Source organism: Clavelina lepadiformis, chromosome 1, assembly GCF_947623445.1.
Source record: "Clavelina lepadiformis chromosome 1, kaClaLepa1.1, whole genome shotgun sequence".
Taxonomy (NCBI): Eukaryota; Metazoa; Chordata; class Ascidiacea; order Aplousobranchia; family Clavelinidae; genus Clavelina; species Clavelina lepadiformis.
Genome location: NC_135240.1, coordinates 6,066,946 through 6,094,702, shown reverse-complemented (window position 1 = coordinate 6,094,702; position 27,757 = coordinate 6,066,946). Strand labels below are relative to the sequence as shown.

At 38.5% G+C, this 27,757-nt stretch overlaps 2 protein-coding genes across 4 annotated transcripts; one reads left to right on the top strand and one right to left on the bottom strand.

The window, feature by feature from the left end:
* Window positions 1-4,404: 4,404 nt before the first annotated feature.
* LOC143455243 (vasoactive intestinal polypeptide receptor 1-like) lies at window positions 4,405-20,965 on the top strand. 2 transcript variants are annotated; one of them, XM_076955075.1, is made up of 17 exons: window positions 4,405-4,550; window positions 4,620-4,705; window positions 4,935-5,013; window positions 5,791-5,890; window positions 8,229-8,330; window positions 8,411-8,637; window positions 9,201-9,322; window positions 10,480-10,577; window positions 10,766-10,914; window positions 11,359-11,512; window positions 12,632-12,698; window positions 13,152-13,221; window positions 13,584-13,690; window positions 14,013-14,154; window positions 14,396-14,437; window positions 19,039-19,198; window positions 19,521-20,965. In XM_076955075.1, the coding sequence occupies exons 3-17, from the start codon at window positions 4,969-4,971 to the stop codon at window positions 19,979-19,981; spliced, it is 2,046 nt and encodes a 681-aa protein (XP_076811190.1). In that variant the 5' UTR covers window positions 4,405-4,550; window positions 4,620-4,705; window positions 4,935-4,968; the 3' UTR covers window positions 19,982-20,965. The 2 variants fall into 2 exon arrangements, with proteins under 2 accessions (XP_076811190.1, XP_076811189.1); XM_076955074.1 differs by having other exon boundaries at window positions 4,416-4,705.
* A 51-nt stretch (window positions 20,966-21,016) lies between these two features.
* LOC143455269 (uncharacterized) lies at window positions 21,017-27,445 on the bottom strand. Of its 2 annotated transcripts, none has more exons than XM_076955076.1 (13): window positions 27,243-27,445; window positions 26,488-26,564; window positions 26,249-26,403; window positions 24,951-25,116; window positions 24,603-24,749; window positions 24,296-24,425; window positions 23,740-23,854; window positions 23,470-23,614; window positions 23,102-23,234; window positions 22,823-22,948; window positions 22,276-22,415; window positions 21,253-21,569; window positions 21,017-21,179 (listed from the first exon to the last, which is right to left on the bottom strand). In XM_076955076.1, the coding sequence occupies exons 1-13, from the start codon at window positions 27,373-27,375 to the stop codon at window positions 21,053-21,055; spliced, it is 1,911 nt and encodes a 636-aa protein (XP_076811191.1). In that variant the 5' UTR covers window positions 27,376-27,445; the 3' UTR covers window positions 21,017-21,052. The 2 variants fall into 2 exon arrangements, 1 of the variants encoding a protein (XP_076811191.1); XR_013116868.1 differs by lacking the exon at window positions 21,017-21,179 and adding an exon at window positions 22,012-22,182 and having other exon boundaries at window positions 21,456-21,569.
* Between the last annotated feature and the right edge of the window lie 312 nt (window positions 27,446-27,757).

Genomic DNA, 27,757 nt, shown 5'->3' with positions numbered 1-27,757 from the left:
CAAGCATTCGTTATTCGCGTTAAAATGGCAAACGTTTCAGTACAACAACGGCAACAACCCAAAAAAGCGCGTCATGTAATACATATAATAGAAATAAAAATGGTTTGGCCTCGCACGTGTACTACAAGGTCGCTAACTCAGAGTTATATTTGATTAGAAATTTGAACTGTTTAATCACTGTAACGAGCAAAAAAGGTTGCAAGAACCAAAAAAACGGAGGAATAGGTGATCTACACAGAACACATTTTTCTATGCATTTAGGCCTAACAATACTCTTTGCAAAAACATGGCCTGCTACTGACAGGCCCGTGAAAAGAAGATTGAAATAAATCTATATATAGGCTGATTACATTTCTTACTATTAATTATGCTTTTCGTTACGGCATATAAGTTTCGTGTACTAATGTTTTTTCATGTTTTGGTTTGTATAATAGTGCAGGCGGAAAGTGTTGCAAAATTGTTTGCTCATAATTATGTTAGCTTAAAGAGGGGCGGTACACCTATAGTTGACAAGCCCTGAACACAGCAGCCATTATCTATTTAGTGTACAGTAAACGTCTGGTGAATAATTAATCTAAACTAATTTCTGCTACTGCCATGTTTGCCAAACTAACTATAGCAGCTATATCAGTTGCTATAATCTGATCACCTTCACTGTGTGACAGACTTTATGCAAAACGCATTTTCAAAGTGAAAGACTGAAAAATATTTTCAAACAAGTAGAAATTCAAGATGAAAAGATACCACATAAAACGATTTTGAGGGATCCAAATTCAAGTGTAATATATGAATTTGTAACCGCAGTTGTCGTTATCAGTCACAGTTGTCGGTCACGTCTTACCAAATGACCACCAACCAACAGTCGGATGAACAGATTTAGCGCAATTTTGTCCATTTTTAAATGAATATACAAAACGCATTTAATTAAGCAAAGTAGCTGCGTTAGAGCCAATCTTATATGCAAATTCACAGTCAATGAGATACGACCTTGTGTGGAGCAAAGGCAGCTTTTACAGAATTTTATTTACTCAAACAAGGTCCCAGGGACACAGGTTGGTATAAAATAGTTCATCATTAAACGAAATCGCAAACACAAAGTTGTGGAAAACACTTGTTACTATATTTATCACCGCTAACATAAAAGTATGTGCTTTATATATCTCATATTAAGTCCACTTTCCGTTTATAGCATCCTAATCCTATTTGTGAAAGCATCCAGATCAGAGCCTAAGCGCTGGGTGCCTTAGAATTCACACCTTTGAAGGCTTAATCATTGACATATGTGAAGAAATTGGACGTTCGAAACGCAATTAGGGTAATCTGCTATGACATATCCACAGGTGTTTCTAAACCGCAGGTGTGATAAATCTTCCATCATTTATGTTGCTTGCTTTAGTTCACTTTCGACTTTTGAAAACGTTTTGGAAAGGAAAAAGCCACACGGTAATTCGTTTTCTATGCACAGATCAATTTTATGCGCGCAATTTTTCATTTCAAAGGATGCGAGGATTTTGTTGAACCAAACTATCGAGTTACGACCACGGTGGTCTTACAAATTAATCGGCGTTAAAACTTCAAGTTTTCACCAGAGTTTTGCTAACCTTTGCTCGCATTGAAGTGATTTTCTTTCTCATGTAGAAAAAATAGCTCTGCTGTGTGCTATAATTAGGCTAGTTGCACTCTTTGCCACCTCAAGTTTGGAATATCCCTGTTCAAATATTGGTTTTCATAAATTGGACAGTGTATAGCTTTCGTGCTTTCTGTTTGCAAACCATCAAACGAACCCGGCAATTTGCAATCTATTACAGAGAATCCGTTTTCAAAAGCTTCGGTTTCAAACCATAAGCCGGTAAAGTATCAGAAGATTACAAAGGCTTTGCGAACTATTCCCTTAACTTTGCCAAATGATATCACCCGTGCAATCATTTTCCCTTATTTGATCCTGTTGTCAAACGAACCTCTATCACTGGCATTTTAATGATCTTTCTCTACGTGAGAGTCCCGCGTTACAGGGGTGTGAACCTATTTATATACCGGTGCATTATGGGTCTAACTCGGTAGCATTCGTATCGCCATGTCGTTTATTTTTCGACATTAGTTGTGCGGGGCGAAATTACTTTGCCAACCGTTGTGGTTGTTGCACGAAAAAGAATTTTTTGCCAGTCAACAATCAAACGCTTTCTCTTTTACCTCGATGAACCGAATGAAGTCATACAGGTCTGAAAAATGATGATCTACGATATTTTGTGGAATTGTTTGCACGAAGCTTACAGGCGCGCATGTTTTATACAGAGCATTTGGACAATTAACCGGCTGAGTACAGATCTTGAGTGCAATTGCCGACAAGGCTATATTTAGATCATGGACTCTGGCAAAAAACAGCTACGTACGATAAAGGTTGCGTAATGCGTTTTTCTAGTACCCGCTTTTAATTCAATGTATCTTAGTCGAACTAGATTAGGACTGCTTTTAAGGTAGAAAGGAAAATGTAGCTGTATAGGATGATGTGGAGTTACAAGTTATTTATTACTCCACGGTAATGGGGCTTTTAATTCTCTTGAGTGGGATTTAGATGTTTTGGCGTCAGGCCGTTTCATATACTTTCAAGGATTCATACCTTTTGCAAACGCCAGAGCTTAGCATAAAAGCTTTGCCCAAATCTGACTTTCTTTTATTTTAGTCATGAATCTGTCAGTTCTATTTTTACACATCGCCCTGCACTATGGGCAAGTTGTTGTCACGGCATATTGCACGTGTAAGCGAACGTAACATTTTGTTGCCTCATGACGGTTCTGTGGAATTGTCAATTCGCGTGCGGTTGTCCGTTATGTAGGTGCTACTACTAGCGCTATTGCACGGCTTAGTCGTACGTATGTGGTTTGTTGTGACGAATTTCGTGTCTAATTATCGGATTCGTTTCTGCACATACAGCAAAAAATGGTCGAAAAATTGGTGTTACAGTCTACGTTTTAATTGCACTGTTAGCCCGCACGCCAAGATCTTAGGAGAATTTAGCAAGATGTAAAGAAATTTAACTGGTATTTTGATGTCCTAAATTCACTGTTGTTCGCATTGTTTGAAACCTGAGTTTTACTTCCGCCCGGACAAGCCAGAAAGAGATTACTCGTAAAATGACTTATACTTGGCAGATAGATCTCGTTTTAATGTTAACTGGATTTCAAGAAGCGCGGTTTGGATTTTATCACTGACTGGCTCACATTAAACGGTATAGACCAGTGTAAGGCTCATGTTCGTTAAGTCACATTTTATTTATGATTCTAAATATGCCCCTATTTTTATTTGGTTAACCATTAGATCCGAACATAGATCTGAGTGTTGAGAACGAAAGCACATTAGAGGCTCCGCCGGTTGAAAGCCATTCTGATTCCGCCGTTTGTTGGTTCTTTTCCCCGTCTACAAACAAGGCTCAAGTCACGTGAATTCCGATACAAGACCATTGTTTGCTTATTATTACTCAGCCTTCTTCTTCCGATTTATGGAGCATGAGACCCTAGTCTGGCATGTCCAGTATGATTGTTGTCTTAATCCGTCTATCAGTTGTTATCTTTTCGGATTAAGCACTGCGTGTGCGTAAGTCAATTGCCCAGGTACCTTATTGTCCGATATTGTGTAGTCACGTTTGCTTTTTTTATTATATGACCAAGACTCTGCTGTTTTGAAAACTTATTGTCAGCAAAAGATGGTTTGTTCGATAACAGAAGAATTATGACATCAATAGCTATTGTGTACGGAAAGTATGCTGCCATCGTGAAAGAGATGTATAGAACTGCGGTATTTTTGCGAGAATATATTGCCCATAAGTCTGCCGTTTGTAATTTTGAGAGGATGAGAAACATAACGATCTTGTTATGTTAAGATGTATCTGGACATTAACAATGCGCCTATTGTTGTCTCATGAATAGGTTATCGCAGTCAAATCTTTTAAGTCAGCACGCAGCATGTCAAGAAGCACTTTTTGCTTCACAAACATTTTAGCTTTAGAATTATTAAACTATTGTTACCATTTTTAGAGCCAGTTAAGCATGCAAAGTGCCATTAGCATTAAAATGTCTTCGGATATTTAAGGTTTGATGCATGTAGGTGTAGGCCTACGACAGAAACGTTTTTGTCTGTGCATTTTTAAGCGGAAACGGAGTATCTGCTTTTTCATATAGATTGGCAAACGTTTCGGTATACAGAAATATCAGATGCTGTTATTTTTGTGTGAAATTCTTACCCTTCTAAGAGTGCTGGTTAAAAGCCAACTCAGACCAATCCATTGCTACCCCTGTATGATAAGACCGCCTAATACCGGAAGCAATGTTCAACTCGTATTCAAGCGAATAGGTGATTGCGCCATGTTGTTATTTAGTTGAAACTATCAGTGGAGTTAGGCTCAAAAAACGATACTGTGATGTGTAGGCCGCACACTTCTTGAAATTTTATTTGTACAAACGTCGTTGAAATTTTTATGAGGCGACGGTTACAAACGCCTACAGAAATTATCCTTCACCTGTTCATCAAAATGACCGATGGTTGTATATTAACAGGTTAGTAGTTAGCTGGACATCAGTGTCTGCACTTGCCATTTTTCTAGAATTTGTGACGTCAACATAAAGGGTCAATCGCTGAATCCTGAAATCCCAGGAACATTCCAACTACAATTGATTGTGATTGGCTGATTGAAAAGGCGTGATCGTATCAGGTATTTTGACGAATCTTTTTGTTGTTGTAACTTTATCATTGTGTCATCATAACTTCTCGGTGTTACGTTTCCGCGATTAATTATTACAAAATCCTGCAATTTATTGACGACGCTGTCTTCACGCTCGAGGGTTATCGCGGTTGGAATGTGCATTTCAAATCAACACTAACTAATACACGACCACTTACTCGCAATTCTGTTCAGAATTTTAAAAACGATATTTTTACAGGCATATTATGATTTTACGCCTTTGACTGTCCATCATGGCAGGATTATTGAAGTTATTACTGGAAGTAGGCGAAACACCGGTGAGTTACGTGACATTTATAACTGGGGATATTTGCCCAAACATATAAGCGTATTTTGCACTTGTTTAAGCCAATTTCCCGTTTATGAATATGCCTCCGCGTTCCAATTTTGTTGTTCTAATGGAGAATAAAGTTTTAATAGACAAGTGTTCGGAGACAAATACGCGTTTTGTTACGTCACTATTGTTATTTATCGTTTAAGTACTAAAGTGTGTTGTATTCCAACGAAAGGGAGTGTTAGTGTAATAGTACACCATTGGCATCTTGCCTTACACTTCTCGATGAAGTAAAATTACGTTTGATTGTAAGCCGCTTGCTATAGACTACGCGGCAAGCAATACAAAACACCTTTACCACAAAGTAGTCAGTCCCTCGGTTCATACTGTGGTTTTTCTAGTCATTGCTATAATGATAGTAAGGCCGTATAATTGTAATTGATGTGATTGGAAGCGAACGATTGAATCCCAGCGCTCCAATAAACGAAATACTCGTTCACTAAATCCATCGTTGCCCTTTTAAGTGTTTCGCTGAAGCAGGGTAATATTTTTCACTTCGAATTTTTCACAAATACTCGACGATAATGATTTTGTGTCCAGAAGCCGGTACATATCAGAATTGAAGAGGTCATCACAAGCACTAAGTTCTTTATAACGTAATTAGCGGTGCTGTGATGTCGTTTGTTTGCCGTTTCACACTGAGACAAAGTTGGAAGGGCCCTTCAAAATGCTCTGCGTGCTGTCATATTGATTGTCCTAACACTGTGCTTTTGTTTTGCAGCATGACAGCGAAATATGGAAATCTTATCTGTGTAATGTGGTTGATCTAGCGATATCGTGTCTACAAGAACACGACCCGTACACCACACCCAGTACTGCTGGTAAGTTTGGCTCAAGACGGATATAACTTCCCTTTGCTCTCAAAGCAATGTTCCCGTTTTACGTTTCCCAGTAACTGTCTACACTCTGCGGTTATTATATAAACAGTGCAATAAATTATGGCCCTTTTGAAAAGTAAATGTTTTGAAATTCAAATAAAATAAAACAAGGCTTACCCAAATCCTTTTTCTGAGTTTGATGAAGTTGAAAACGTTATCTCGTGACATAATCGATATAACAATTAACACTTGATCTTAATTTTTTTTAAATGTAAAAAACTACGCCTGTTTGCTGCTACGAATAAAACGACAGGAACAAACTTAGAAAACTAACTTCAACAGTACATTGGCAGTTACGTAATTTTCCTATGTCTCCGTTTTTTATGTTTTGCGATGAATCACTCCGCCTTTTCACTTACACTGCGCTTTACGACTGCTTTATTGGCGTCGGTTGTCCAGTAACTTTTTACGATAATTCTGGAAGTGTAGAATGTATCAAAATAGAGGTTACACTCACATTGCGTATTACTTATTTTTTTCTTCTGCGATTCTAGTCCGACCCAAAAATGTTTTTTATGAACTAAGCTATTTACTGGTTGATTTACAGGTTTTGAATTTTTTCTTTACAGGAATCGGCCATAACTGTAATCCAGATTTTAGTCATGTACATAAAAACGCTGTTAAGGTCGGCACCGATGTCATTTTTAGGTTATGGATAAGTTACAGCTGTGCACATCTAACAGTCCCAATGTAGGTGAAGTGGCCGCCAACGCAATCAACATCGTTGGATTAATCTTTAATTTTTGCTTGGATGGGTCGGGTGCAGACCGTACGTCGATGTCACCCGACCTTGATTTACATTTTCTTCACCAACTCCATATCATTGTGCAAGTAGTAAGCCAGATGCTGAATGACTGTAGTATCTTCCCAGCTCATCGAAACAACACGCGAACGTAGTCAAAGGCTTGATAGGCATCGGTCCGAGCTTCTCCTTTGTTCTGGTTTGTTCGGCGCCAGTCGGAATCAGTTTAAACGTTGCTTCTGTTTGAAATCCTTTTAACAAATCCCCTAAACACGAACACTTTTTAACGTCGGAATCTTGGTGTTTACGAGTGAAATTGTGCCGAGACACGCCATGTAATGCACTACTGTCTATATTTGCACTTTTACTTAAATTTGGACGCTTTTTCTGGCTGGTCAACTTGTAAAGTAAAAAGCGTACAGTAGTAGTCATAATGTACACTGTACAGTGTGCATTGTACAATGGCCGCAAGAGAGACAGCACGAAACCATTTCTTATTTCGAATTTGAACTTATTTATTTTTAGCTCTTGTTTCCTGGGGATTATGGTAACGGAATGTTTTGTGTAAACACACCGGATAATTTAATTTATGCTTGACTTTTGAGACAAACGGGAGCTATGGTTTTAAGCGGGTAAATATATGAATTATATTTATTCAAGTTTAAAACAGTCATGGCTATTTACGCTACAACATGAAAACTGGCCCAAGTGTTTGAACAAGTCAGCAGGCGTAGATAAAAACCGTTACCGACACTTGTAAGTCAAGCAGAAAAAAGAAACAGTGTTTATTTTAATTACATATTCCATCTCGTTTCGTTAATTATTATTTTTTATGTATTTTACACTTCTTGTCACAATCGATAATCGAATTGTTATCGTTATCAATTGGATTTTGAAACACATTTCCGGGTGCATTTCATTCGATTGCTTAAACAGTTTATCCTGTTGAATATTGCCCCAACAATTGTGCACAAACACTTGGAAACATTGATCTTGAGATGGAAAGCATTGACATCTTATATATAGGTGGACGAGGTGAAGTACGTTTGCTCCATCGGCAAAACCTTAAATATGGACAGTACAGTATTTGGACAGTACTTAAATATGGCTTGGAGCGGAACTCGTGTATTTCGTTTTTAGAAAGGCAATTTATGATGGAGAAGGTCGTACATTTGATATGTTACGTCATTACAGCGGAATGTCGTGCGATCGGAAAGTTCTCTCATTTTTGATGAGAAACTGTGAAGACTTCTTTCTGCAAAATAAGAAACTTTTGTATCGGGCGAACTCAATGCAAAGAAACATTCTCTTCGTTACGTGCACAATCGGTGTTCTTGTTCATTTATGTCCAAAACCTTGAAATTGAAGACCTCGAAGGCCGGCCTCGAAATCACTTCACTTTGAGACAAATTCATGCCTCGAAAACTTCGAATTTTTAAAGCATCTTCTGCTGTTTTATTTTTACCCAAGCTTTAGGAACAAAGGCCATGTGAAAAGTTTTCTGTAAAAAGACATTGTACATACGTCACATTTTTGCAGGGACTTGCCCGAGAATGTGGGCGTTCGCCAACTGCTGGAAGCCTTCTGTGTTCAACTCGACTACACTTATACCGTGCTCAGTAGCAACCAGCACCAATGCAAGTGAGATAAACTTTTTTGTTTGTTTTTTTTTTGTGTGTGTGCCAATGTCGACGTAATTTCGGGCAAATTCATTTTCGTAGTTGCAAATCCGGCTGATTTGGGGCACATCGCTCTACACTGCAATGCAACTTCCAAAGGCTGGAACAATCGTACCGGATCCCACAACTGTTTTGACGAGATACCGCATCAGCTACCAACCTACCTACCTACTGCCGATCCAGCGGTCTATAACCTATCTGACATATCTGCTTTTGGCAATTACTCTAACAACGGCTTGGAAGATTACCAGAGCGAAGAGCTGAATTCTGTGAGCATGAAAATCTTTGAATTTTTCAATAGTTTTGCACCTCGGTTATTTTGCTATACGCGTTGTTAACGCATCAGGGCTTTTATAATTCAAGTTAATAGACAGGGTGATAGTTGGAATTGGCTACGTTAGCTTTGTTCATTCACTTGTAAAGCGATCAATAATTTATGAAAATGAAGGATCTCCACGTTAACAAGCATTGTATGATTTTTCCTAACGCTCCTAATGTTATGAAATATTAATAAGGTCAATAGGGCAAACAGCGCTTCTTATTTATACAACTATAAAACTTTAAAAACGACTGTCAACGTCAGAAAAAAATTTGGTTAAGTCTGACTTTTGCTTCTTCAAGGCATTAGAAAAATGGGTTTGTAGTAAGAAGAATGAGCGAAAAAAAACAGATGGGAAAAGTAGGAGAAGTCAGCCTACTATTTTTCGCTTGTTGTTCTTCATTTATTATTTTGACACCAAGTTTTTCACATATTTTACCCGATTTTGTCAAAGTTCAGCGGTCATTGAGTTTGCGACCTCTGATAAAAGCTTGCCCGTTTTATTTGTCACAGCCCACCCCTTCATCCCTGGACGAGGAGACCAGTTTCTACATCCTGAGCACGTCGGTCACCATCGGTCATACTCTCTCTCTCGTCTCTCTCATAATCGCACTTCTCCTGCTAGGCTTTCTCAGGTAAGGGGCTTTCCCTGATCGTATTTTTGCATCCGGTAACTTTTGAGAAGAATGTATTGTTTTAGTGGACAGCGAAAGCATAACTCGACTCTGCTTGTTTTAAAGTTCGGGACAAGCAACGTCTCTGTTGCCGGCAAATCGCTCATTAAAATGCAAAGAAACAAATCTCGTTAACTCGAAGTTTTTAGTTGCTCCCAGTCCCCGTTATCTCCACATTGTGACGTAAACACCATGATGATTTGTTCCGTTAATGGTCTAACTAAGCGGTAGTGCTGAAACTTTGCTATAAGCTAGAGTCGCCGAACTTTAATTTTGAGTTCTATCGATGATAATAATTCATGTCTCTTAGCACTTTAAACGTTCTTGTAGGCTCCAGTGATTTTCAATCATTTCCATCATTTTTTTCATCGTTTTTTCATTTGTTGCAATTTCGCCAGCTTCGAAAAACTCCAAGATATTGTATCGGTCCCTTCAACTTCGAGTAAACGGGATTCCACTTTATTATTTTTGTACTCGTTTGCGCCTGAGTTTGCAAAGGGACACTCAGGATCGTTTTGGAAGGCATAGACCCCGACGGGTGAACATCGCTGTCAAACAACCGTGAAAGGTTTTGAGCCGAGCTCACCACTAATTGTGGTCAGATGCTTGATGCAAATGTCAACAGAGTTCAAACGGATTTGTGGCCTGGTCTTTGTTCTTGTTCGCCAATTATACTCTTTCTTATAGTCACGTGAAAGGGAGAAAATATTTGATTTTAATTAAGAGAATTCGCTTTTAAAATCGGTACTTCTAAGCCCAGGATTTAAGCCCTATGCTATGCTTTAATTAGGTGCTTTCTAAGGCGCTTTCATTGCGTTCTTTGGCTTTGAAATCGTCTCTCAAGGGAAGAAAATCAATCAATTTCCATCAATAAATTTACTTGAACTCCATTTCGGGTGGATCAAGTCACGTGATCGAATGCATTTGCATTCGACAGTTATTGATTGTCTACACCATTTGGAATTTAAAATTTATTGTTGAATGGACGCGTTTAGTCGTGGAACGAGAATTATTGAATATTGAATTAGAATTGAAACGAATTTCGAAGCTTTTTTGTTAATCGCGATTCGCGTTTCTTCACCTAATGTTTTACCGCGTGTTTTTCGTAATTTTTCCAGACGACTTCACTGCACTCGCATATACATCCACATGAATTTAATGGCGGCGTTTGTCCTCCGCGGTTTCATCTGGATATTACACGTAACAGCGTTTCAGGGTGAGTTTCATTTCAGCATGTCTTTCTTCTATAACCAAAAACGTATAGTTTATACTCTAGTCGTACAGGCTGATACACTTGATCCATGGAAATGCAACGCATGTAATTTGTACTTCGTGTAAGACTACATGCATGAAGACTGCCTGCCTGCTGTCACCTTGGTGTTAATTTCGCTTTCCATTGTTTAGATCCCGACTCTATCGATGACAGAGCGCGGTTTAAAATGAACGCATTAGCCGGCAAGATCTTCTTGAGGTACCAGGTATCCGACCTACCTCTGCTCGACAATTTGCAGAAAGAGTATTGCGTCACACAGACAAAGGAGGATTATATCTACGTGAGTAGCCAATCCTAAACGTAAGTTCACACTCACATACCTGCACGTTGGTAGTGGAGTCGCAATCAAGCCCTGTAGTATCGTTTTGTTTGTTGGAAGGCACAAAATATATACACAGAAGATAATAAGGTTATTAAAAGGTTGGTTTATTTCAAATGAAATGGACCATACCGTTATTAGAGCCTTGCATAGGGATGCTTGAACTTGAATGTGTCATTGTAACCAGCAGAACTTTGTATTGGTTTGGACATTGTTTATTCTTTTGCCGTTTTGAACTATTCATATTACCTTGTTTTAAAAAGATAACTTTTTAATAATAGTATCAACAACAGTATCATAATCTTTAATTGTGTCAACTCGTTTTACTGAGACTAATTCCTACGCAAAAACCCACTTTCTGTTCGCTTCTGCATCGTCGTCAACTCTCTTTTCTCTTTCCCGCAGGTTTGGTGTCGTGTTTATTACGTCATGCAAAATTATTTGGTCACAGCCAACTATTATTGGTTGCTGGTGGAAGGACTCTATCTCGCACTCTTGCTTAAAGCGGTCATTTTTAATCAAAAAAAATGTTTCAAAGGATTTTGTGTGCTTGGTTGGGGTAAGTATTAAGCATCGATTAAGTATGCTTGCTGTCTGCCGTGTGTTCCCTGTAGATGCGACGAAAACGCATTTTATTTTCCGTTAAAATGTCTTTTTATCAAATTAGAAAACGATTTGACAATAGGTACCACTTGATTGGGTCACCGAATATACCTTGGCACAGTATAAGAAGCATCAATCTGACAACGTAAACCTCATTCCTGGGACTAGTAAAACATTTCATTGTACGCTTTTATTGCCGCATTCGGTAACGATCTGTGCGGTTTCTCGACTCACATGAAAAGTGCCGTCCGCTTATTTTTGGTACAGGATTGTTTGTTGGGCACACAATAGCCTGACATTAAGTGTAGACTTAAACAAGGCTGAAAAATAACCTTATATTCTAAGTGTGGCGAGCTGCATTCACCGAGTAGGTATCATCGTAACTTTCAACGAAAAATTCACTTTGCCTATGTTAATAAAATTCTCGCTCATAAATATTTTAGAAGGAATTTATTGGTGTTTCCACGCAGTCGAAGGCAATACATGTTTTCAGCAGAGCACGCGTCTGCCGTCTAGACCGATTTAATCGTTCCATATCAGTTTAAGAATGCAACTTGCTTGTAGATTGCCGGTCCGTATTAATGAAACGCGTCCTCGCCCTTTTTATGCATTTGAACTTTAATGAGTTTCTTTAAAGGTGCCATTCTTGGTCTTGCCAATCTCACCTGGTCCCATTTTCCGGTGCATTGTCGGTCGTTTTGTTAATCATCATGACGTTTTAACCCAGTTTAAAGTAAAACGAAGCGAACGCCACAGCGATATGGTCTTTACTTGTTTCAACATTTTTTCAAAATGTCGCGTTTGACTTTTTTGTCCTCGCTCTGCGCTCGCCGCAAATAACTGGTCGGAATTTTACTGTTTGATTTATTTAAAAGTATGAAATTAAAATTGGCATAACACGAACATACCTTGCTCTTTCAATTCACTTTCCTGGCCGCATCTGCCCTGCTTTTCATCAATGGGGTCAGCGAGCTTTCAGTTTTTACGTTTTGTGTTGTTTTGCTGTATTACTACAGTTATTGTCACAATCAGACTTTGTTGTGCAGTAAATACATGTCTCATCTATGTTGTTTAGTGCTTCCTTGGGCGTCTGTGATCGGCAGTGTGCTCGCGAAGGTTCTCGATGAAAACGAATATAACGGGTAAGCTGTGTTTTGTGACCAGCGGCATACAGACCGGTCCTGACCAAGCCATAACTGGGGCTTTGGGTCCGTCTCTAATGGTGGTCGGTCAATTCAATCCGTGGGTTGAATCGTTCCGGAACCGTTTGTAATAAGTTCACGGCAAAGCCAGGAACTGAATCAGTGACTAGTTGCATTGTAATCTGTCGTTTGTATCAAAGCAGAAGAAATATGTGAAATCTTGCGTTATGAAGAAAAGATATCAGAATCAAAAATCTAGCAAACATTTTTTATCAGCAGACGTTTCGAGTGTATTGCTAACTCATTTTCAATGTAATAAACTCAAAACGTTTGCTATTAAAAAATGTATGCTAGTTTTTTAGCTCTGATGTTTATTCTTCGAATAACCGACAATTCCCAAAACTTTTCTCTTTGCGTTATCAGACTTGCATTAAATTCATGATTTTTTTTCAGCTGTTGGTTTGAAGACAAGAATAGCGCATATTGGTGGATAATTAAAGTGCCAATCCTTTTTTCCTTGCTGGTGAGTTTTTTGCCAAAGTTTCAAACCTTATTTGAATTTGGAGTTTCAAACCTTATTTGAAGTTGAAGTTTCAAACCTTATTTGAAATTGTAAAGCAAACATTGCAGTGTATTAAAATAAACTTGTTTGTTTGCTAATTTTATTATATTTCGTAAATAATAATTGCCATTGTTTATACACATGGCTAAACCTAACAAAGTGTATTTATACCGGAATTGTACTTTTCTATGTACAATAGTCAACCATTCCAATTTCAATTTATAACTAACTCAGCTATGTAAGCAGAGCCTATATGTTTGCTGAAGCTTTACGTAAGAATTTGCAGCAATATGTTGTTGTATGAAAACCTTTCTATTTTTAAGGTGAATTTTGGCATTTTCGTTATGGTCATTTGCGTGCTGGGCTCTAAACTTCGCGAAAGTCATCGGCGGCGAATTACAAACGACAAGAGAGACGATTTTAAATGGAGGTATATTACACATTCAACACCAAAGAAAGTCTTAATTATTATTCAGTTCTCTTTAGACTTAATAGAACTGAATGGGATAGTATCTTGCTTCAAGTATGGTAGTGTTAGGTCATAATGGCCTCATAATTACGTCATAGAAAGATCAAAGTTCCCAACGGTTCAGTGAAGCGGCATAGTACTTTTTGATGTTCTACTGTAATAATGTTTTGTAAGCGAATTTCGGACTGACCGCTCTGTAAAGACAAAACCCTTTACTTGATAATTATCGAGCTTGAACTAGAAGTTATCAGTAACAAATGTGACAGAACACGAAACGTTTTAGGCTGACCAAATCGACGTTGGCATTGATACCACTGCTGGGCATACAGTACGTTGTGACCGCTTTTGTTGAGTTCCGCCAAGAGAAAAGCACCACTGATATTTTTGTGAGGAAAACCATCGAGCTTACGTTCACGTCGATACAGGTAAAAGGTCGGCTTTTTGCGGTCGTTTTTGTGCAATAACACCGATGTAAACTTGCATGTTTGTTTATGTAAATGGCAATGATAGATGTAAAACGTTCCGCAGAAATGTAATGTTGTAAATTTGGAAACTGGTCGGCGATGCTAATCCTGTATGTTGTCAAAACATCAACGCCAGTTTGTTCTGATCAAAGTGAGATCTCCACTTAAGCAGATTTTCCTGAACTTTTATAAATTTTTTCAGGGACTTTTCGTAGCGATCATCTATTGCTTCTGTAACGGCGAGGTGAGTCATTTAAAATGCCTAAGAGTCGTTTTTATCGCGCTGCGTGCGCTTAACATTCCGCATGACACGCGCAAAGCTTTATTTCACTGCGTAAGCTGACTTTGGGTGCTCTAAGGTTAAGGTAAAAATTGAAATTAAAATAAGGAAATTGCTCGTATTTTATAGAACAAACCAGCGGGACTTACTAAATTTCAAAGACTTTTCCACGGTAATCTCGTTTTCGTTTTTGTTTATTCACGATTAAAAGGATTTTTGCACGCGAATAAAGGATTTAAAAAAAAGAACGAGATCAAAATTCATTTCGTTTAAATTACAGCAAGTGTTGGTACAATATTTCTCCGTTTTGGAGGCGTATACATGTTATATAAATCTTTATATTCAGACAGATGCAATTGATTAGGAATGATAACATATATAGTTGTGATAGGATGTCATTTTATGTTTCACAATACACATTATGAGAATGAAGCATAGACAATGCGAATACATGATGAGAGTACTATAATGAGTGTTCTTGGTACAATATTTCTCCGTTTTGGAGGCATATACATGTCATGTAAATAATTATATTCAGACAGATGCAATTGATGAGGAATGATTACATATATATTTGTGATAGATTGTCATTTTATATTTCACAATACGTATTATGAGACTGAAGCATAAACAGTGCGAAGACAAAAGTAGGTAAAGGCGTACATTCCAGAACGCATATAAACACACAAATGGTATAGACGTTACATGTTCAGAGGGGGGTGGTAAGGTTTCTTACAATGTCTGGGTTATTTTTGCGTAGGGTGGAGATTCTGTATTTAAAACTTCTGTAAATATCGTTCGACAGTTTTTCTGAGGAGAACTGTTGGTTCTCGATTACGCATTTAAGTCTCGTTTTCCATATTTGGTGGTTCATCGTTGTAATTAGTACGGTGAGAACTTTGTCGGTGTTTAGTTCGAGTCCCATGTCGTGCCTGAGGGCGCACAGCTTCTCGACATTTTCTTTATTAATTTTTAGGTTTAATGTTTTTTCGGCGATCGTTATTGTTTTTTTCCATTGTATCTTGGTCTGGGGGCATTTGTGAAATAAGTGGTAGGCGGTATCTGGTCCGATTCTACAAAAACGGCAGCTGTTTTTTGTTGTTGGTGCGTATTGGTTTATATCTGTGTTAAAAGGTAGCAGGTTGCTTTCGAGTTTAAAGTTAAAGGTCCGTAGATAGCTTGGGAGTTCAGGGCAGTGTATTCTCTCCCATCTTTTGCGTTCTGTTTGGGTATTTCTGGATTGTGTTCTTGGTTTGCTTATTATTCTGTTGTACGTTTTTTTTAGACTTCCGCAGATGAGGTCAATTTTTTTCAGATCGTATTTTTTAATAATTTCGATTACTTTTTCATAATATGGGGATCGGATGTCGGTGTGGGGGAGATTGTTTAGGTGTACAACTTCTAAAGTTCGGGGAATTACGTGGCCAATCTGGTATTCGATATAGCTGTTGTGGGCGCTAAGGGGCTCGTTTAGAACTCTGGCAAGGCAGTATTTTCTGATGGATTTTAGATACGTTAAGTCCGCGTATATTTCGAAGTTTGGGAGGTTTAGGCCGCCCTCGAGTTTCGGGAGTTGAAGGGTGTCTATATTTACGTGGGGGAATTTTCCTACTGCGTAATTTTTTACTTTTTCGTTTATTGATCGCATTCTGTTTACTGGGGGAGGATACGTTTGCGCCGCGTTGTTGGTGATTGCTAAAAGCTTCGATTTGATTAGAATTTCTTTAGCGTCGAGCGTGGCGTACGTTTTTTTAATTTCTTCTATTTTGTTTTCGACTTGTTTTTGGGTTTCTTGCCAGAGGTGGTTCAAATTTATTATTCCGATTGTTGTGCCGAGTAGATTTAGGGTTGTTTTGTTCCATTTTATATCTGGTAGTAGGAGTGTTGGGGGGTCGCCGTTTATTATCAGGCCTTGGGTTTTTTTGATGTTTAATTTAAGTCCCGAGGCGGGTTTAAATTTTTCGACGAGGTCTAGGGCTTTTTCAACTGAAGCGATATTTTTCAGTGTTAGAGTCACATCGTCTGCATAGCTGACATTCTTAATTTCTCTTCGACCGCTTAATTGGATTCCTTTTATGTCTTGGGTTTTGCTCAGTTTTTCAGTCAAGGGTTCGGTTGCGATTAGAAATAAAAAAAAGCTTAGTGGGTCGCCTTGTCTTACTCCTCTGTCTAGCGTTATTTCCGCTGATCGGTGACCGTTTATCATAATTTCGGCGGTGCTGTCTTCGTATAGGTTTTCGATAATGTGCCGTATTTTAGTGGATAGATTTATCGCGCACAGAGTTTTTTTTAGCCAGTCTTTTTCTATAGAATCGAAAGCTTTTTCAAAGTCTAGTGAGACGAGAAACGCCTCGAGCCCTCTTTTTGAGCTCTGTTCGAAGAGGTCTCTTAGAAGGGTGGTGCCTTCGCTTATTGTTTTTCCCACCGTTGCGAACTGGGAGTCTCCTATCAAATTTGGCATAATTTCTTTTAATCTGTTTGTTAATATTTTGGTATATATTTTGTATTCTACGTTTAGCAGCGTTATGGGCCTATAATTTTTTAGGTCTGCGTCATCTCCTTTTTTGTGGATGAGAGTTATGATACCTTTTTTTATTTCCCTGGGGATTACTTTTTGGTCAAACCAGTATTGTATGAGCTCTCGTATTTCGTTTCTTATTAGTGGCCAACATTCTTTATAGAGTTCTGCGGATAAGCCGTCAGGGCCGGGTGATTTTCCGTTTTTCATAGATTTTACTGCGTTTTCAATTTCTTCTATGGTTATTGGTTTTTCTAGATTTTTGTTATCTTCCGTATTTAATTTTCGGGTGGTTTCGTTTAAGAAAGCATACTGCGCGTTTTCGTTCGTTTCCGTTTTTTTGTACAATTGTTCGTAGAATGACTGAGCGAGTTTTGTCATTTCTTTTGGGTTTTGAGTTGGGAGGAAGTTTTCATCGTAGAGTTCGGATATAAACGTTTGTTTCTGTTTGTTTTTATATTTTTGAAAAAACGCTTTGCTGCCTAGTTTTCCTTCGAATTTTCTGTTTTTGGCCGTTTTTTCTATGGTTTCTTTTTTTCTTTGGTTTCGTAGGTTGCGTTTTGCGTCGAGGTATTCGCTGTATGTTATTTCATTGTTGCCTAAGGCTGCGATTGCATCTTCGTAGGCTTTTTTCGTTTCTGCACTTTTCTCGTTGTTTGCCGCGTTCATTTCTTTGGTAGATCGGCGTATCAGCGTTTTTAGTCTTTTTTTAATTTCGGTCCACCAGTCGCTTGGATTGTCGAAGTACAATGGCTTGAGCGTTGCCCAAAGCGGCCATTTTTCTTTTATCGCGTTTAAAAAAGGTTCAAATTTGTATATCTGCGTGTTGTTTATCCATCGGCGTTTTCCCCTTGGTGGGGGGGCTGTAACATTGATGTGGATTTTTACGATTTTATGGTCTGACAGGTGCGTGTGCTCGTATTCTATTTCCGTAGCCGTTATGTTATTTGACAGGTAGAATCTGTCTAGGCGCGATTTACTGTTGCCGTCTTGCCAAGAGAACTGTTTTTCGTTGCCCTTTAAAGTTCGAAAGTGGTCTTTTAGGTCATGGGTTTCGCATAGGACTTTCAGTTCGCTTTTCCTTGCGTTGATTCGCTTCGGGGGGTCTTTATCGAGTTGGGGGTCGTCGACGATGTTAAAATCGCCTGCGAGTATTGTCGGGACGTTGTCTGTGAAATACTGGTGGGCGCGTTCAAAAAATAGGTTGTTTTCGTTTGTCGAGTGGCCTTTTACATTTGGGGCGTAAACATTTATGAGTTTTATTACTTCGTGGTAAATTCGTGGTAATCTCGTTTTGAGTAGAACAGTTTTAGCGTTTAGACACATTGGGAACCTACACCTAGAATAGCAAGATTTGAAAAAAATTTACAACCTTCTACTTATGACTACTTTGTACTTAAGATTACTTTTCTTTTATAGGACCTGACATTTGCTGTGCGACGCAGACAGCTTTTTAACTCTGCGCATAAACGGCCTAAAATATGTCTAACCAGCCTGTTTGTAGACTTTATTGCTTCCTGTTTGTGCAGATAAGCGGCAAAGACATGTGGGTAGTAAGAGCCAGCCCCAATTTGCCAAACAGCATAATTGGTTCGGTTTGGCTGCTATGAAATGCCGCTAGCGATTCCTTGCGATTCGCAGTGAACAATTGGCAATAAATAAACTTGAACTTTCTGTCGTTAAAACATCGTTTCTATTTTAATATCGCGCTCGCAAATGGTGAAAGCCTTCGTAAAAAGCGTAAGCGTTTGTTTTTAAGAGACTTGAACATTTAACGACTTAGAAAATCTCATCACGCGGGCATTGGCTTCCCTGGTCGTGTGTTCAATTGAATAGAAGACAAAATGTTCTTTGTGCTACCAGCGTTGCTTACATTTTAAAGTAAACCTTCTACGTCTTGTGGTTTGCAATTTACTGCTTCAAGTATCGCGATAAACCTTCGTTTTTTTTACGCTTATCATACAACTACCCTAATTAATATTAATAATTGACTTTTCCCAACCGTTCATCACGTCAATTTCCATTTGTTTAACCTGTTTTTTTTTAGGTCCAGGATGAGTGCAAGAAGACATGGAGGCGGTGGAAGTTGCGCTGTGAGATGAGGAAGAGAGATCACGACTTCATGAGGTACCAGCGTAGAAAGAGAGCGTCCACCACCACCAGTCTCACCAACATCTACTCCTACTTGTGGACTCGGAAGAATTCTGGTAAGAACCAGCTTTCATTACTGGGCTCCGGTTGTTGCACTCTTTTTATTATGACGTTATCTGCATTGTCATAGCGACGTCACGCTTTCGGTTTGTAGTTGCACATTCGCACCGTATCAGCGCACGACGGTTTACAGTGGGAGTTTGTTTGCTCCACTTTGCTTAATACGAAACTCCGGATAACATAAACTGACTTCACCAATTGCTGTTTAAAGCTTCAAAAAACCGAAATGATTTGATATTTTCACATTTGAGTTGACGGGTTTCCACTGCATTTGATGCTTAAATGAACGTTTTAAAACTCCGCTGTGTTTTATCTTAGCTGTATCGACCACTTCGACCAGAACCACCAACCACCACAATAGCCACATTGCACTCGCGCCAACCAACAGCAACTCGCGGTTTCTTTATAGTGACGTAATGCTGACGGACGTCATGGAATTCTCCACCGACCTTCCATCGGATGGTGGCGTTCAATTGAATGGGATCAGGCTTAACGGAACATCTCTGAGAGACAGCGTCGCGTCTTCGTCGAACGAAAATTCCCGAAATGAGCAGATGTTGAAGAAACTAAGTGACTTGAACTCTTTGAACGCAACGAGGAGCACCGTGTCGTGCTCTCGTCCGCCATCTGACGGTGGTGAGCACAAACTCTCGAAAAGTGATGAAAATTCTTATCTACCTGACATATCCACAAACTCCACTCCAGGTCAACGTTACAATGGCGACATTGAGACAGACAGACTTATACCTGTTGAGGGTATACGGTGCAGCAGTGTTTAAGCTATTTTTAGGGTGAAGTTACGGAATCGCTACCATGGGGGAAGTTTGTTTTGCCGGAACTCTTTTTAGCTACTTTGGCTGGAAATATTGTTTTTATAAGTTTGATAACTGGTTGCTATCAAAACAAACAGCTTTCCGAAAGTGTAAAATATGCATGTTTGCAATTCCCAGTCTCTACCATATTAAGGCTCGTTAAAATAACAGGGGCATCTCAAACTGAATACTGTCAGGTGCTAATTGGTCGTCAAAACTCCGTTGCAATTATTAATGGTATTTTGCTCAGGAGCGCTCACTGGCGGTTGGGAAATATAGAAAAGCCATTTTCTCTTATTTGATCTGTGATTGGTTTTTCATTTCTTTGCCTTTCTTTTTGTCCTTTCCCCACTGTGTACTTCAATTTTTCTCTTGCGCATTTCTCGTTATTGTTTGGCGTCGTTACATTGACGGCTGCGCTTATTGTCGTAGCGCCATCGTCCGGATAAGCAAATCTACTTACAATGAGTTTTAAAATACCGGTACTTTGATTGAATGTGGACGCTTCGAATGAAGTACAAGCACAGTTACAAATCATAGTTGCGTTTGTAATCGGTCAAATCGACCTAAAACAAATAATCCCACGACCATTAAACCCAAGAACTATTTACATCCAAAGGTGTCGGTTTAACCAACCTGGAACCGGCGGTGCTAATTTAAATATAACATTTGCAAAGTTAAAGACAAAGTTCAGTTGAACAACCGCAGTGCATCGAATGAAGCGCCCAGTAATTTCTTGTGGTTGTTTAAATCGATACACCAACCGTAGTAGATGGTTTTAACAACATCTGTTCTTGCTTTTTGTTGTACGAATTAAGTTGATTATAGTGTACCTTAGAGTTCATCTTTTGCAATCACTGCCAAATGTTTTACTTTCGTAGAAAAAAGATACTGTTGTTACTGATAACTGTATATCATCGTCCGAAGAAATATACATATAGCTGTCATGTATGCTTTTAGTGTCAGTTTATTTCGATAACAAATATAAACTAGATAGCAAGCGACAGTAGATCCATGATGAAATCCTCTTAAAAATTTTTAGACGAAAGTCAGTCCTTTTGAAGAATGCTGATGTGCAAATCTTTTTCCTTTCTTCAATATACCTTGTAGTCTTTCGATGCGAAGTCCATCTTTCGTATTGAACTTCTTAGATTTACCCCTTAATCTGCAAGAAACACTCTCACTGCACCCATTCCACTAACCATTTTACACTGTACCATGAGGCGCCTAAATTTCACCTTGTGGTAGGAAAGTGCAGCGGTTTTCTTCCGTTAGATGACGCTTTGTTCGTAAGATCATTGTTAACTTTTTCATTCTGATTGTTCTGGTCTTCCGAATTCTTACCGTCGATTGATGGAAATTGCACCTTCTTTTTGTTGACGTACCCGGAGCGCTTCCAAATGGGCGTTGACTTATTGTTATTATCCGCAAGAGGATACCCAAGAGTCGATGACTTGGACCGGAGTTCGTATAAAGTTGGGCTTTTGATAGCTTCCTTTGACTTTTGCGGGTTTCGAAGAGCGGCAGGTTTTTTCATGATGATTTCATTGACTATCTGGAATATAAATTTAAGGCCAGTTCACATCTGTTTACAGGCTCAGAGAAATATCGGGGAATTTAAAAATATCTTTGTTAACAAGTAACGATAAAAAGCACCCTTGATGCTATTGGAGCTAAAAATTATAGCATGAGAAGTGTCGTGCAAATCACACTTATGTATGAACTGTCTCAAACAGCGAATGTTTGAGAAATTTCCAAAATAAACCGTTGACTGACTACTTTGCAAGTTAGCAACAAGATTGTGTGGTGTGAAAACTTTACCATAGGTTCGCGGTTTTATCAACATGATGACAGCACATATACAGTATGTAACATATAGATGCATGACGTATATGACTTGCAACTTAAACACTCGTAGACTACGACTCGAATGCGTTAAAACGCTGTCTTACTTGTTTAGCTTACTGTTTTAGAAACATAACTTAGTTTATATTCACCTGCTGATTATTAGCAGGGCTGGGAGCGCATTAATTGTTGAACATATACGATTTCCGGGCACAAACATAAAAAATGGCAGCCGCCAGTGGCTACAATTCGCACAATATGTTTTTAAAAAGAAGACGCATCTTCTATTTGCATAAATACGGTATCTTTCTTACGTTTGCAGTCTGTTAAGTTAAAAGGCACATTTAAACGTATTGACAAAAACTCTAAAAAAACAAGTGTCAAAATTATCAAACTAAAATAGACATCTTATATACCTTTTTTCTGAAATTCCTCCACCTAAGGTTGGTCATCCATCTCTCGAAAGCTTCTTTCTCGTTCAGGAGCCTCGATTCAGTAACATTGAGCATCTCTTTCAAAGTTATAAACTTGCCCAATTCATTTTCCGACAATTTTACTAGAGAAATAGAAAGCTGTCTGGTTGTGATACGCAGGATGTATATAGTTCGCTATTATATGCGAATAATGGAAAATATTTTGACGCGTAAGATGAAACTCAGTAACTAAAACCCAGTCAAACGAAGCACGTTACCAATCTCTTTATAAATTTCGCTTGGTGCCAGTAACACATAAATACATGGATGAACAAGACCACATAAATACAGTAACGTAATATTTAATGCAGTGGTTCCCGGCCTTTGTAAACTTGCGGCACCCTACAGAGGAGATAAATAGTTTGCGGCACCCAGTGGCAGTATATAACAACGCATTGTGCCGCTCTAACGTTCTCGCACCCTGGTGGGAATCCACTGATTTAATGAATACAGAACATAAACAGAATTTCTGGGGCCTCTTTTTACTTACACACTCTTTCTAATGAAACAAATGCGTGGCGAGACACTGCCAAGCATTGTACTTTAGAAGAAGCCATTATATAAGTGGAATACATATTTTCGCCAACGCCGAAGTAATCGCCTTTGTCCAATTTACCTGAGAAAATATTTCTCTGTAGTAGTTTACGAAAACACATTCATAAGAAAATATCTTGAAGGATTGGCACTATACCAAACACAGTGTAAAACATACAGGAATTTTGTTGAGTGACGTTTCTTTTAGGTTATTCTTTATACAACGTTTTCAAACCTATGACAAGAAATCTTTGGCTCATTTGTTTGCTTTTGTTCGTAAGAGCTTTTATTGCGTCGCTAGGTGTCGGTAAAGAAAGCATGGTTTGCCCTTTCACAAGATGTGACGTTGTTTCCAGAACTGTGACTTGCTGCAAAGTTAAAACTTACGACAATTAAAACTTACGACTACGTACACAGCACCAAAGCACAAAACAAACAAAAACCATTGTTACGAAAGTTGGCTACTTTCCTTCGAAAAGTTGCTTTTTAGAAATGTCTTTTATATTTAACTTTTAGTTTCCAAATTTTACTTCCAACTTATGCCACAAACACAATGTAAATGTAAATATTTAAGAACGGTTAAAAAACAGAGACGAAACATACCCTAATAATTTGGCATTTTCCACGAAGAACAAAATAAATTTCTTCAGGTACATCGGTCGTATCCCCCAGTATCACTGAATGTGGGGCAAAGTTCACATCATGGCAATTGAGGTTGATATGACGTAAGTGGTTGTCTTTCCAATTGCTAATGTTTTCACGGCATCGACATCAAATAAAAATTAATTAGGACAAAGAAGATTAACAAGGTTTTAAAATTTATCTTAAAATGAAAAAAAAGGTGAACTAAAAAATTGATAACATTTTAAACACCTGAAGAACGGTAGAGATTTAATCATCCGTAGTCTGCCTTTCCACTGCTGCTCGTAACTCCTTCTTAGGACCATGTCAAAATCCGGTTTGTCTACTCTCAGGAATTGAACGGTGCCTAGGTTTTGGAATAAGTTACTAAGGTAAAACTAAAGAAAGGAAAATTTAATTCGGGACAAAGTCAATTCCCAGCAAATTTAAGTGTGCTGTAATTGAAAACATGTTGCAGTTTAATCTGTGCTATTGGTGCCTTTGGGATTCTAAAACAATGAGCTTCATATTATTTCATTCCAAAGGAAAGCCAAATTCTTAATGATGAATAATCGTAACTCATGTATATTTTTTCTAACTCCTGCACGAATCACTAAGATTGGGGTTACATGACAGCTACAAGCCTCCAAAGGTTTAGATTGGTACTTGCTGTAGACCTACAAGGCGTTTATTTATTACAACAATAACAGGATAACTAAGTTATACTTCTTTATAAGGATCTATTTTGAAGAACGATCTTAGTTACTTAATAAAACGTTGATAATTATGAAGTTATGCGTCACGATACCTTGGCAAGATATGGTGGCCGACCTCTTGCAATCTTGCACCAAAGCGAGCTCACCAAACGACGACCCGGCTGTCAATTCGCCAACCACGTGATTTTTCTTTTCTCCAGTCCTGGAGTCAGTATGACTTACCTGATCGCAAAAAAACGTAAAAAGAAAACAAACAGACGTTAACAGAACTTAGCATATACCAAGAATTGTTATAATATCAATATATGATTATGTTGTGACGTGTTCATGAATGACATTTTACGTTGTACTGGCAGTTTAAATTAACAGTATGCTTGTCCCAGCAGTGCTTAGATAAACCTGAACAATGACACTGCCAGTCACGATGAAGTACATCGAGAATCCTGGATGGCCTTCTTGTATGATTATTCTCCCATCTTCGAACGTTTCCAGATGCATAACGCGAGCCAGTTCTCGACGAACAAGATCAGAATATTTAACAAAGCACTGTACACAACAGACAGCGCTGTGAGTAGCTGGTTTAGTTTCAAACGCAAACTAAGCTCAATTTAATTTTTCTCCTAACTAAATCATTAAACACAGATTCCGGTTAAACTAACTTCACTTACATTGTTTTTGCAGTATTTAAACTTGTTCTCACTGGTGGAGAGCGACATAAAACATAGATATCATATAACATAAAATCACCTTCATCTGGTTGACAACAGAATGGATGAGCTCAAGCTCTTTGTCGGTTCTTTCCCAGGTATCTTTCATCAGAACGAATCTAGCACGCTTCGAAAGACCAGGATTGCCCGATCTACCGGTTTTAAAGGCGTTGACATTAAAGTGTAAAGTATCCTGTTCTTCATACCTGCAGTAAGCATACAACATAACATACTTTGCTGGAAAAAGGTTTGCTACGGAACAAGGCGATAAAACTGCTCACACGACTGTACACTTGCTTAAGCGACATTTATTGTGACGCATTTGTCGTTCTCTTTCTCGTGTTGCTGTTCTTTTCACAATGCACCTACTTCTGTGCTTAATATACTTACTTATCGTAGGCACAAACTCAACAGCCTAAACAAATGGCCTGAAAACTTTTACAAACGCGGATGCACATAAGAAGCACAAAGTGAAACATAGCAACAGCTTTCCTGGGTAATTGAGTATTGACTGATTGAAACAAAGAGAAGTTTGAAGGCCAACCGTGCCAATTGCAGCCAATGTACCCTCTAATTTTTCACGAGTCTGAGCAAACACACTAACTCCCTGAGCGGTCCCTTGGACCACTGTGAGCAACATCAGACGTGCGCATTGTGGTCATTATTAGGCCTATTATGTGTTTATTTTATTTTCAATTCAGGTTGGATTTTTCTTGTGAGCAGCACAAATTTTCTGTGCGCGGAGACCGTGTCAGCAGTGAGCATTTGACCACGCGCGCAGTTTAGAGGGAACAGTGCTTGCAACAGCAAAAAGTAGCCCTCCTACTTACAGTAACTAAATCAGTGAGCGATGTAAGATCCTGAGGCGAAGCTGACAATATTCCTTGTTCCATTGTTATTTATTTTTGAAACATTTTCTGTAAATGGATCCCTATATAATAGATGTCATAAGCTTTTTACTGCGCTGAATTTTCACTCAAACACTTTATTTGTTTGTTCGATTTACTCTCTCACAATGGATCTACCCTCGACCTTTTTTTGTTGAACTATTAAACATAAGCCCAGGTGGACCCTACCTGTTACTGTACGAGTTAAAACCGCACAGATTCAAGAGAAAATGTTGTATATAATTGCGTTGCTACGATGAAAGGTTAGTACTTCCACAAACCTTAAACTGTTGTCTGCAGTTTGTGGTAGGCCATTTTATATTTTATCAATAAGTTTTGTTATAGGCCCATTGCGCAATGAAATGAAAGCCTTTGTGTCATAGCAGATGGCACATAAGCGAGTCCGGACATCTGAAAGCATTTGCCATGTTAAGGCTTTAACTGTGGTTACCAAGTTTTGCTAAGATCTTGCGCACTGTGGCTATCCTTGACCAGAGGAATCTTCCATCTTGCGGCTCTTATAATAGCCCGGACTACATTTCGAAAATTTGTCTTGGCGTTCCCGGTCTTCCAGTTTGATGATAGTAATAAGTTTCCTGAGCCTTCCTGCGTCGTAAGTGCATTTAGGGTGAAAAAATATTTCGAACTAAAACAGATGGAGCTTGGAGGTGAGTTTGGTTAACAACTTACCGGTCGCTGCTCATTGTCGTCTTCTGCCGACGAATTCTTTCTTTCGGTTTTACCGGCAGATGGCAATGGCACTCTATCTAATAAAGCCTGAATGAATTTCTAGACTAAAAGTTACAACCAAATTCACGGAATTGGTGTTTCCTACGTTGATAGGTTAATTAAGTCCTGCTAATTTACAACGAAAACTAGATTTATTGACGTTTCATCTCCAGGTTTTCAATACTATTTACTGGACATTATCATGTCACACTTAGAGTTTTTGCGATTATTGTTGGTTTAAAGGTCAAAATTTGCAAGTTTGAGAACACGTGAGTAAAACAAAGCAACTAATTCACCATTGATTTTAGTTATTTAAAGATTGATTGAAATTTGATTTAGATTAAAAGGTAGTCTTAAGTTAACAAAAAGCAGTGATGAATAACTTTGAAGATAAGATTTGTTTCGTTGAAACAGTGACAGCCTATCTAAAACTGAAAGCGCTTACAGTAACTTAGGTGGGTGCAATTTTTGTAGGTTTACTCATTACAAAGTTTTGAGGGCGCTTAAACAGGTCAAAACAGCAGTACTGTAGGTTAAATTGCATGCGCGTAAGTAATGCTTTATATGAAGTATATGCGTAAAGCTTTGATAATCACAGGAAAGAATTTTTATCAACGCCCACCCAAAGTTATTTTCATTAGGCTGGTTTTAGTGCCTATTTACATTCAATATTTTACAAACACGTTCAAAATCGCGACAGGAAATTTATACGGTACCTTTAAATGTTTTTGATTGAGTTACTGAATTTTCAACCATTTCATTTTTTTTCTTCTGAAACGATATGTAGGCGCCTTGGGTGTGCTGTGCAATGACCGGTAGAGTTGATTTGCAGCAAGTTGACGAAGTCATAATTGCAAAGGCAAGTCTGGTATAGTGCGTTTCTTTAAAATATTATGCTGGTACCATTTTACTTCTTTAATCTACTACACGAGATACTTTTGAGATAAGTAAAATATTGCAATATTTTGTCTGTGATAAAACTATTGTCGCTTTTATGATTTCACAAATGCGGTGATTGGACAAGCAATAGCTACAAACAAAATACCAATTAATTACCGATTAGTTGCTTATCAAATTTCTAAGAATTAAAACAATAGAAACACGAAGTGAAATGATTCCTAATCCTATGAGCTTGTGACGGGCGAAACCGATTGTTTGCGCAACCGAAGTGCTTCCAACAATTTGCCAAACATTACGTCATGCTATCGCTGGTGAATGTTATTCAAACATG